Here is a 10,901-nt window from a genome sequence, read left to right on the forward strand (position 1 = left end):
ACACTTTGAAAGTTAAGCCAAATTATAACAGGAAGTCGTCTATTTTAATGATTTCTTCATTTATAAGGTGGGTTTTATGACAACCAGTGGCTGCATGACCATCATTATCAAGTCCAGTTTTTAATTCTACTTTTATTTGGCAAGTATGATTAATGAAAATCATACCTATATTAAAAAGAAGAGGAAAACCGTGGAGAACGTAGGGCATAGAAACATAGAAAATAGGTGCAGGAGTAGGCCATTCAGCCCTTCGAGCCTGCACCGCCATTCAATATGATCATGGTTGATCATCCAACTCAGTATCCTGTACCTGCCTTCTCTCCATACCCCCTGATCCCTTTAGCCACAAGGGCCACATCTAACTCCCTCTTAAATATAGCAAAGGATAAAGAAGAAGTTTGTGCTTGGAGTCAAGGAATGAAAGCGAGGTAATAAGAACTTTGCATCTGTTTTAACCAAGGAGAAGGACATGGAGGACAATGAAATGGGTGTTTAGAATGCAAGTATGCAAGGGCATTTAAAATTAAGCAGGTGCTGTTTGGGCTCTTGAACAGCATTGATGAATAAATATCCAGGACCTGATGGAATTTATCCCAGGTTATTGAGGGGCAAGAGAGGAGATTGTGGGAGCCTTGACGAAGATCGCTGGCCATAGAAAGGGTTCCATAGGACTGGAGAGTAGTTAATGTTATTTAAGAAGGGAAGTAGAGTGAATCCATGGAATTATAGGCCGGTGAGCCTTTCATAGCAGGGGAAGCTATTGGAAAGGATTATTTGGGAGAGGATTTACTCCGATATGGAAGAGAATGGGTTAATTGGGGATAGTCAGCATGGCTTTGTACATGGCAGGTTGTGTCTTACTAACTTGATCAAGTTTTTTGAGGAGATACCAAAGGTAATCATTGAAGGTAATGCACTGGATGTTGGCTTCATAGATTTTAGTAAGGCATTTGATAAAACCCCTATGGCATGCTGTTGCAGAAGATTAAGATGTACAGAATTAATAGTGACCTGTCGTATGGATTCAGAACTGGCTTACTGATAGATGCCAAAAGATTGTGGGGAAAGGACAGTATTCTGGCTGAAGGTCTGTGACCAGTGTGATGTGTGGCACTTTGGGAGGTCAAATGGAAGGGGAAAATATACAATTAATGGCATGACCCTTAACAGACAATAGACAATAGGTGCAGGAGTAGGCCATTCGGCCCTTCGAGCCGACCATTCAATGTGATCATGGCTGATCACCCCAATCAGTACCCCGTTCCTGCCTTCTCCCCATATCCCCTGACTCCACTATTTTTAAGAGCCCTATCTAGCTCCCTCTTGAAAGCATCCAGAGAACCCGTCTCCACTGCCCTCTGAGGCAGAGAATTCCACAGACTCACCACTCTCTGTGAGAAAAAGTGTTTCCTTGTCACCGTTCTAAATGGCTTACTCCTTACTCTTAAACTGTGGACCCTGGTTCTGGACTCCCCCAACATTGGGAACGAGTTTCCTGCCTCTAGCGTGTCCAAACCCTTAACAATCTTATATGTTTCAATGAGATTACCTCTCATCCTTCTAAACTCCAGAGTGTACAAGCCCAGCTGCTCCATTCTCTCAGCATATGACAGTCCCACCATCCCGGGAATTAACCTTGTAAACCTACACTGCACTCCCTCAATAGCAAGAATGTCCTTCCTCAAATTAGGGGACCAAAACTGTACACAATACTCCAGGTGTGGTCTCACTAGGGCTCTGTACAACTGCAGAAGGACCTCTTTGCTAGTTATATGAAATTCCCTCTTGTTATAAAGGCCAACATGCCATTTGCTTTCTTCACCGCCTGCTGTATCCGCATGTTTACTTTCATAGACTGATGTACAAGGATCCCATTGTACTTCCCCTTTTCCCAACTTTACGCCATTTAGATAGTAATCTGCCTTCCAGTTTTTGCTACCAAAGTGGATAACCTCATATTTATCTGCATTAAACTTCATCTGCCATGCATCTGCCCACTCCCCCAACCTGTCCAAGTCACCCTGCACTCTCATAGCATCCTCCTCACAGTTCACACTGCCACCCAGCTTTGTGTCATCTGCAAATTTGCTAATGTTACTTTGAATCCCTTCATCCAAATAATTGATGTATATTGTAAATAGCTGCGGTCCCAGCACCGAGTCTTGCGGTACCCCACTAGTCACTGCCTGCCATTCGGAAAGGGATCCGTTAATCACTATTCTTTGTTTCCTGTCTGCCAACCACTTCTCTATCCATGTCAGCACTCTACCCCCAATACCATGTGCCCTAATTTCGCCCACTAATCTACTATGTGGGACCTTATCAAATGCTTTCTGAAAGTCCAGGTACACTACATCCACTGGATCTCCCTTGTCCATTTTCCTAGTTACATCTTCAAAAAATTCCAGAAGATTAGTCAAGCATGATTTCCCCTTCGTAAATCCATGCTGACTCGGACCGATCCTGTTACTGCTATCTAAATGTTCGGCTATCTCATCTTTTATAATTGACTCCAGCATCTTCCCCACCACCGATGCCATGCTAACTGGTCTATAATTCAGTTTTCTCTCTCCCGCCTTTCTTAAAAACTGGGATAACATTAGCTACTATCCAATCCACAGGAAATGATCCTGAGTCTATAGAACATTGGAAAATTATCACCAATGCATCCACAATTTCTAGAGCCACTTCCTTAAGTACCCTGGGATGCAGACCATCAGGCCCTGGGGATTTATCAGCCTTCAGTCCCATCAGTATATCCAACACCATTTCCTGCCTAATGTGGATTTCCTTCAGTTCCTCCGTCACCCCAGATCCTCTGGCCACTACAGCAATGATGTAGAGGGATCTTGGGATGTAAATCCATAACTCCGAGAGTGGCAACACAGATAGTTACAATAGTAAATAAGGTATATGGTATACTTGGTTTCATAGGTCATTGCATTGAGGACAAGAGTCTGGAAATCATGATGCAGCTTTATGGGACTACGGTGAGGCCACATTTGGAGTATTATCTGCATTTCTTGGAAAGCATACAAAGGTGGTTTACCAGAATAATGATAAACACAAAAAGCTGGAGTAAATCAGCAGGTCGGTCAGCATCTCTGGAGAAAAGGAATGGGTTGAGACCCTTCTTCAGAATGAGAGTCTGGGGAAAGGGAAATGAGAGGTATAGAAGGTAAAGAGAACAAATGAATGAAAGTTGTGCAAAAAGCAACAATGATCAAGGAAAGGTGGAGCCCACAATGGTCCATTGTTAGCTGTGGGGCTGGTAATAATGAGTTAAACAGACAGAGAAACTAGCACGACGACTAGGAAGGGGGAAGGATGGAGAGAGAGGATATGCAGGGGTTAATTGAAGTTCGAGAAATCTATATTCACACCTCTGGGTTGTAAGCTGCCCAAGCAAAATATGAGGTGCTGTTCCTCCAATATGTGTTTGGCCTCGCTCTGACAATGGAGGCGGCCCAGGACAGAAAGGTCAGTGTGGGAATGGGAAGGGGATTTAAAGTGCTTCACAATCAGGAAATGTGGTAGGCCGGAATGATGCCTGGATTAGCGGGCATTAGCTACAGGGAGAGGCTAGACAGACTTAGATTGTTTTCTACGGAACAGTAGAGGTTACGGAGACACCCAATAGAAGTATATCAAATTATGAAATACATAAATAGGGTAGACAGTAAGAATCTTTTTCCCAGGATGGGAAACTCAAACAGTAGAGAGCATAACTTTAAGGTGAGGGGGACAAAGTTTACAGATGAGCATGGCAAGTTTTTTTTACACAGGTGGTGAGTACATGGAACATGCTGATGGCGGTAATGGTTGAACCAGGTACATTTAGTGGCATTTAAAATACTTTTAGATAGGCATATGGATATGCAGGAAATGGAGGGATATGGGCATATGTACAGTGCCCTCCATAATGTTTGGGACAAAGATACATAATTTATTTATTTGCCATTGTACTCCACAATTTGAGATTTGTAATAGAGAAAATAACATGTGGTTAAAGTGCACATTATCAGATTTTAATAAAAGCCATTTTTATACATTTTGGTTTCACCATGTAGAAATTACAGCAGGGTTTATACATAATCCCCCCCCCCCCCCCCCCCCCATTTCAGGGCACCATAATGTTTGGGACACAGTAATGTCATGTAAATGAAAGTAGTCTCCTTTAGTTTTTTGTTGCATATCCTTTGCATGCAATGACAGCTTCAAGTCTGTGATTCGTGAACATCACCAGTTGCTGGGTGTCTTCTCTGGTGATGCTCTGCCAAGCCTGTATTGCTGCCATCTTTATCTTATGCTTGTTTTGAGGGCTAGACCCCTTCAGTTTTCTCTTCAGCATATAATAGTCATGCGCAATTGGGTTCAGATCGGGTGAATGACTTGGCCACTCAAGAATTTACCATTTTTTAGCTTTGAAAAACTCCTTTGTTGCTTTAGCAGTATGTTTGGGATCATTGTCTTGCTGTAGAATGAACCGCTGGTGAATGAGTTTTGAAGCATTGGTTTGAACTTGAGCCGACAGGATGTGTCTATACACTTCAGAATTCATTATGTTACTACCATCAGCAGTTGTATCATCAATGATGATAAGTGAGCCAGTACCTTCAGCAGCCATACATGCCATGCCATAACACCCTCACCAACGCGTTTCAGATGAGGTTGTATGCTTTGGACCTTGGGCAGTTCCTTCTCTCCTCCATACTTTGCTCTTGCTATCACTCTGATTTAAGTTAATCTTCGTCTCATCTGTCCGCAAGACCTTTTTCCAGAACTATGGTTGCTCTTTTAAGTACTTCTTGGCAAACTGTAACCCGGCCATCCTATTTTTGTGGCTAACCAATGGTTTGCATCTTGCAGTGTAGCCTCTGTATTTCTGTTCATGAAATCTTCTGCGGACAGTGGTCATTGACAAATCCACACCTGACTCCTGAAGAGTGTTTCTGTTCTGACAGACAGGTGTTCTGTCAGACAGGGGATTTTTCTTTATTATAGAGAGAATTATTTTGTCGTCAGCTGTGGAGGTCTTCCTTGGCCTGCCAGTCCCTTTGCGATTAGTAAGCTCACCAGTTTTCTCTTTTTTCTTAATGATGTTCCAAACAGTTGATTTTGGTAAGCCAAAGGTTTGGCTGATGTCTCTAACAGTTTTATTCTTGTTTCTCAGTCTCATAATGGCTTCTTTGACTTTCATTGACACAACTTTGGTCCTCATGTTAACAACAATAAAAGTTTCCAAAGGTGATGGAAAGACTGGAGAAGACTCAGTGCTGAGAGCTCTTTTATATCTGCATTAAGGAGGCATTTAAACACACCTAAGCAACTACAAACTGTGAAGCCATGTGTCCAAAACATTATGGTGCCCTGAAATGGGGGGACTATGTATAAACACAGCTGTAATATCCACATGGTGAAACCAAAATGTATAAAAATGGACTTTAATAAAATCTGACTGTGCACTTTAACCACATGTGCTTTTTCCATTACAAATCTCAAATTGTGGAGTACAGAGGCAAATAAATAAATGATGGGTCTTTGTTCCAAACATTATGGAGGGCACTGTAGATAAGTGATGATCCTGGCAACATGTTTGGCACAGACATTGTGGACCAAAGGGCGTGTTCTTGTGCTGTACTGTTCCATTCCATGGAAATGTACTGTTCCATGGAAATGTATGTTCCATTTAATTATTTTATTTTAAGTTACTCTATTGGCTTGGCAGAATTTAAACTTGTATCTCTAGATTAATTTCCCAGACTGTCTACTTGTCTAGTACCACCCATGAGGCTATTTCTACCTTGAACACAAAATATTTGGAACTTTCTCGTTTTGAAGGTCGACACAAATGCTGGAGTAACTCAGCGGGATATGCAGTATCTCTGGAGAGAAGGAATGGTGACGTTTTGGGTCAAGACCCTTCTGCAGACTAATGTCAGGGGAGTGAGCGGGAGAGATAGAATGTAGTCAGAGACTCATTTTGACGATTGAATCTCTTGTAAGCTTTAACACTAGAATCTCACTTTTAATATTATTGTAGAATCTGTAGTAGACGGCTGAAATTATTGGACCCGGGGGTGGGAGAAATACATTCCCATTTTTATATGCAGAATCCACCAGGAAATGCCACTTAAATGTGTTAGCACTCTTGCAACGCAATAACTTAAGTTCTGTTGCGTAAAGTCATGAGAAAGCTTTCAATACCTTGAGTCTCCACTACTGTTACTGATGCTGTCCTCGTCACCGTGACCCTCCATTTGCAGATTTAAGTATCAGATGAGAATCTTCACAAGCTTAAACTGCCAAGATCCCGCTCCGAAATAAAACCTATCGGCCCACACTTGTACTTCTGCTTAGTCGCCAAATGCGTGCCCCACGTTTCTGCAGGAAAAGAAATACAAGTATTGAGCAATCCCTTTACGATCGCTAAAAGCTAGCGTTATCCAAATCACAGATAAATATGGACCGAACACTGCGACATAGTTATTACTGGCAGGCAAAAACCAGGTCGCCGATATCGATTGGGAATGGACCTGTCATACACCAATTAAAATTAATTTGAAAACAAAATGTTGTTCTTTCCTGCATTCAATCGATTTTGACTGTCTAGCTTTCGTTTTTAAAATGAGTGGGATCACCATGTGGACTCCTACTGTTACTTATAGCATAAACGTTGAACTAAAAGACAATCTTGTTAATCAAACCCCGTGACCGTATTGTAATGTCATTTCCACCATTACCGTCTCGCGTAAATAGTGTGTTTTGCCGGGAAACACCGGACCCCATACTCGGTCGTCATTGAACATGAAAAACAGCACGGATTAACTTAGTTCTGGGGGGTGAACATGCCAGACAAAGAGAGACGTGGGGAGGAGAAAATCTCCAAAAGAAGGAAAAACAATAATTTTCTCCGAGTGCCTACTACAGTCTTGTAGCACGGCTTGTTCTCATCTCAGGACGGTTGAGCGCTGGGCCTTGGGTGAACAACAAAGCGCCTGTGGCTCGGCCAGCGGGACTGACGGCTTCTCTGTACATCCATTTGCAGGCCTGGGCCTAGCGCGCTGCCAGGGTCGCCTGCCTGCCTGCCTGCCTGCCCCGTCCGTCCAGTGGGTCGCTCGCTCGCTCGCTCACCCGCCCGCCCGCTGCAGCAACAGTGGCAGCAGCGCCTGCAGCCGCTGATGGAATGTGCGCGGACGCGCGAGGGAGAGACCCAGCGCCTTCCCCCTTTCGAACTGCCCGCTCGCGCCGCTCCCACGGGCGGCCGAACGTCAGCCCAGAGCCTGCGATGCCGCCGCCGCCAACGGTCACTCCGCGCGCCGCTGCCGCCGCCAACGTTCACTCCGCGCGCCGCTGCCGACACGGACGGAGAGGAGACGAGGAGGAAGGAAGGAAGGAAGGAAGATTTCTCACCCGGTGCGTCTGTTTATTTATTTTTTTGTTCTCCTTGAGTGTTACTGTCTTGTCTCGGGGGGTTCCCCTTCTACTTCCACCTTTCTTTTTGCCCCCGTCTCTCGTTCGCCCCGTCAGTTTGGCTGCCGACAAACAGTTTTATTTGGCGTCCACTATCTCCCTGCCGGCAGACACCAGCGCCATGACTCGCGTTCACACTTGAGGCCGGGAGCTGACTGGCGGTGACGTCAGCCGCACACCGAGGGGCGGGAGGGAGGGAGGGAGGGAGGCCGGGAGGGGCATGACGGGAGATGGGCTGACAAGCACGGGCCCCGGGCAGCGGCGGCAGCAATAGTGACAGCAACAACAGTGGCAGCAGCAAAAGTGGCAGCAGCAAAAGTGGCAGCAGCAACAGTGGAAGCAACAGCGGCAGCAAAAGCAACAGTAGCAGCAACAGCGGCAGCAAAAGCAACAGTAGCAGCAACAGCGGCAGCAGCAGCAATAGTGGCAGCAGCAGCAATAGTGGCAGCAACAACGGCGACAGTAGCAGCAACAACCAAAGATTATAATCTTTGGCAACAACGGTGGCAATAGCAGCAACAACAGTGGCACTTGCAGCAATAGTGGCTAAAAGCAACAACAGTGGCAGCAGCAGTAACACGGCAGCAGCAACAGCAGCTGCCTCTCGCTGCCCTCCACTGTAGTGTGTAGGAAGGAACTGCAGATGCTGGTTTAAACCGAAGATGGACACAAAATGCTGGAGTAACTCAGCAGGACAGACTGAAGAAGGGTCTCGACCCGAAACGTCACCCATTCCTTCTATGAAGAGATGCTGCCTGTCCTGCTGAGTTACTCCAGCGTTTTGTGTCTATCTTCGATGTAATCCAGCATCTGCAGTTCCTTCCTACACAAGATATCGAGCAATTCAAACGAGTAGAAAGTCTGCATAAAAGAGGACATCGAAATGGATGGATCCCAAATCAATGTGCACCTTGGGATATTTCAGAGTTGCCATCCAAAATAATGGGATGCCCTGTTGACTTTAAGTTTACCATGTGTAACATTTAAACATGCTGATTTTTTTGGTACGTGAAAAAATATATAAAAGTTGTAATGCGACATAAATTCTTCTGAACCCAGCGGCCACAGACTCTAGCTAGACGCAAAATGTTGGATTAACTTGGCGGGCCAGCCAGCATCTCTGGAGAGAAGGAATGGATGGCGTTTCGAGGCAAGACTCTTTTTCTAGAGTTGGCTTGGAATCCACAGCCAAGTAGTGGGTGCCTGGAACATGTTGACCGGGGTGGTGGTGGAACCAGATACCATAGTGGTGTTTGAGAGGCTTTTAGATAGGCACATAGATAGATAGGCAGGGAATAGAGGGGTAGGAACTGCATGCAGGCAGAGGTGTTCGTTTAACTTGGCATCATGTACAGCACAAACGTTGTGAGCTGAAGAGCCTGTACCTTTGCTGTACTTCTCTATGTAGTGCCTCAGAGCTAAAACTATTAGAGTCAAACACACCATATTTAGTGTATGCCAGCACTGTCTGACTCCAGTCATATCAACCCACCTTGCCATCTATTGAGGCTGAACCAGGCTGCAAGTATATTATTGCCAACATTCTGCTTGATTCTAAACTAACCTTCATAAACTACATAAAGTTAATGCCTAAAAGGTCTCCAATTGGTGCCACGAATGCTGGTAAATCTGAAATCAATCAGTACCAAAAAGCCAACACTTCAGTGGTTAAGCAAAGGTATGTGGTGCCCACTAACTTCAGATTTACCAAGGCTATCTGATGCCACACTTAAACAACGTTACTATGATATTAAAATCAGTCAATCTCACCCCTGTCCTGGAATTCAATTCTTTCTTCTATTTTTGTCTCTGCAATTGTAGGTGCCAAATGAAGATTAGTGATCAGTTTGCCAAAAATCTCCCGATGTGACATGAAACTTTCACATGCCTATCATTTTAATCCACCCTACCACTCGCAATTTGACTTATTTATCTTTGGCCACTTGAGGTTTTCCAATAAAGCCAATCTAACCGTAGAAATAACATCTGATCTTCCAACCAGGCACATTACAGTTCTCAGCGATTGACTGCAGTGTTTTGTGTTTCAATGTTCCAGTATTTTTTTTTTTGTTCTCCTTTGACCTCATTCTTCTCCGTCTCGTTACGTTTTCTCCAGGCTGATCAGTTGTGATTAACAATTCTTCAATACCCTCATAGCCAATAATAGCAATTTTCATGCAATTTAGAAACATAGAAACATAGAAAATAGGTGCAGGAGTAGGCCATTCGGCCCTTCGAGCCTGCACCGCCATTCAATATCATAATGGCTGATTATCCAACACAGTATCCCATCCCTGCCTTCTCTCCATAAAGATCCCTTTAGCCACAAGGGCCACATCTAACTCCCTCTTAAATATAGCCAATGAACTGCTCTCAACTATCTTCTGTGGCAGAGAGTTCCAGAGATTCACCACTCTCTGTGTGAATTTTTTTTTTCTCATCTCGGTCCTAAAGGATTTCCCCTTTATCCTTAAACTGTGACCCCCTTGTCCTGGACTTCCCCAACATCGGGAATCATCTTCCTACATCTTCTTGCCTGTCCAACCCCTTAAGAATTTTGTAAGTTTCTATAAGATCCCCCCTCAATCTTCTAAATTCTAGCGAGTACAAGCCGAGTCTATCCAGTCTTTCTTCATATGAAAGTCCTGACATCCCAGAAATCAGTCTGGTGAACCTTCTCTGTATTCCCTCTATGGCAAGAATGTATTTTCTCAGATTTGGTGACCAAAACTGTACGCAATACTCCAGGTGTGGTCTCACCAAGACCCTGTACAACTGCAGTAGAACCTCCCTGCTCCTATACTCAAATCCTTTTGCTATGAATGCTAACATACCATTCGCTTTCTTCACTGCCTGCTGCACCTGCATGCCTACTTTCAATGACTGGTGTACCATGGAACCCAGGTCTCGTTGCATCTTCTCTTTTCCTAATCGGCCACCATTTAGATAATAGTCTACTTTCCTGTTTTTGCCACCAAAGTGGATAACCTCACATTTATCCACATTATACTGCATCTGCCATGCATTTGCCCACTCACCCAGCCTATCCAAGTCACCCCGCAACCTCCTCACAGCTAACACTACCCCCCAGCTTTGTGTCATCCGCAAACTTGGAGATGTTGCATTCAATTCCCTCGTCCAAATCATTAATATATATTGTAAATAGCTGGGGTCCCAGCACTGAGCCTTGCGGTACCCCACTAGTCACTGCCTGCCATTGGGAAAAGGACCCGTTTACTCCTACTCTTTGCTTCCTGTTTGCCAGCCATTTCTCTATCCACATCAATACTGAACCCCCAATACCGTGTGCTTTAAGTTTGTATACTAATCTCTTATGTGGGACCTTGTCGAAAGCCTTCTGAAAGTCCAGATATAACACATCCACTGGTTCTCCCTTATACACTCTAATAGTTACATCCTCAAAAAAT

At 44.5% G+C, this 10,901-nt stretch overlaps 1 protein-coding gene across 1 annotated transcript in view; it reads right to left on the reverse strand.

The window, feature by feature from the left end:
- Positions 1-7,647, reverse strand: part of chd1 (chromodomain helicase DNA binding protein 1) — a 146,753-nt gene extending 139,106 nt beyond the window's left edge. Inside the window, exons 1-2 of the mRNA XM_033017363.1 lie at positions 7,414-7,647; positions 6,208-6,384 (exon numbers count right to left, since the gene is read on the reverse strand). Of these exons, the coding sequence (XP_032873254.1) occupies positions 6,208-6,260 (53 nt within the window). The 5' untranslated portion in view covers positions 6,261-6,384; positions 7,414-7,647. The remainder of the gene's footprint in view (positions 1-6,207; positions 6,385-7,413) is intronic.
- Between the last annotated feature and the right edge of the window lie 3,254 nt (positions 7,648-10,901).

The sequence above is a fragment of the Amblyraja radiata genome, chromosome 3, assembly GCF_010909765.2.
Source record: "Amblyraja radiata isolate CabotCenter1 chromosome 3, sAmbRad1.1.pri, whole genome shotgun sequence".
Classification (NCBI taxonomy): domain Eukaryota; kingdom Metazoa; phylum Chordata; class Chondrichthyes; order Rajiformes; family Rajidae; genus Amblyraja; species Amblyraja radiata.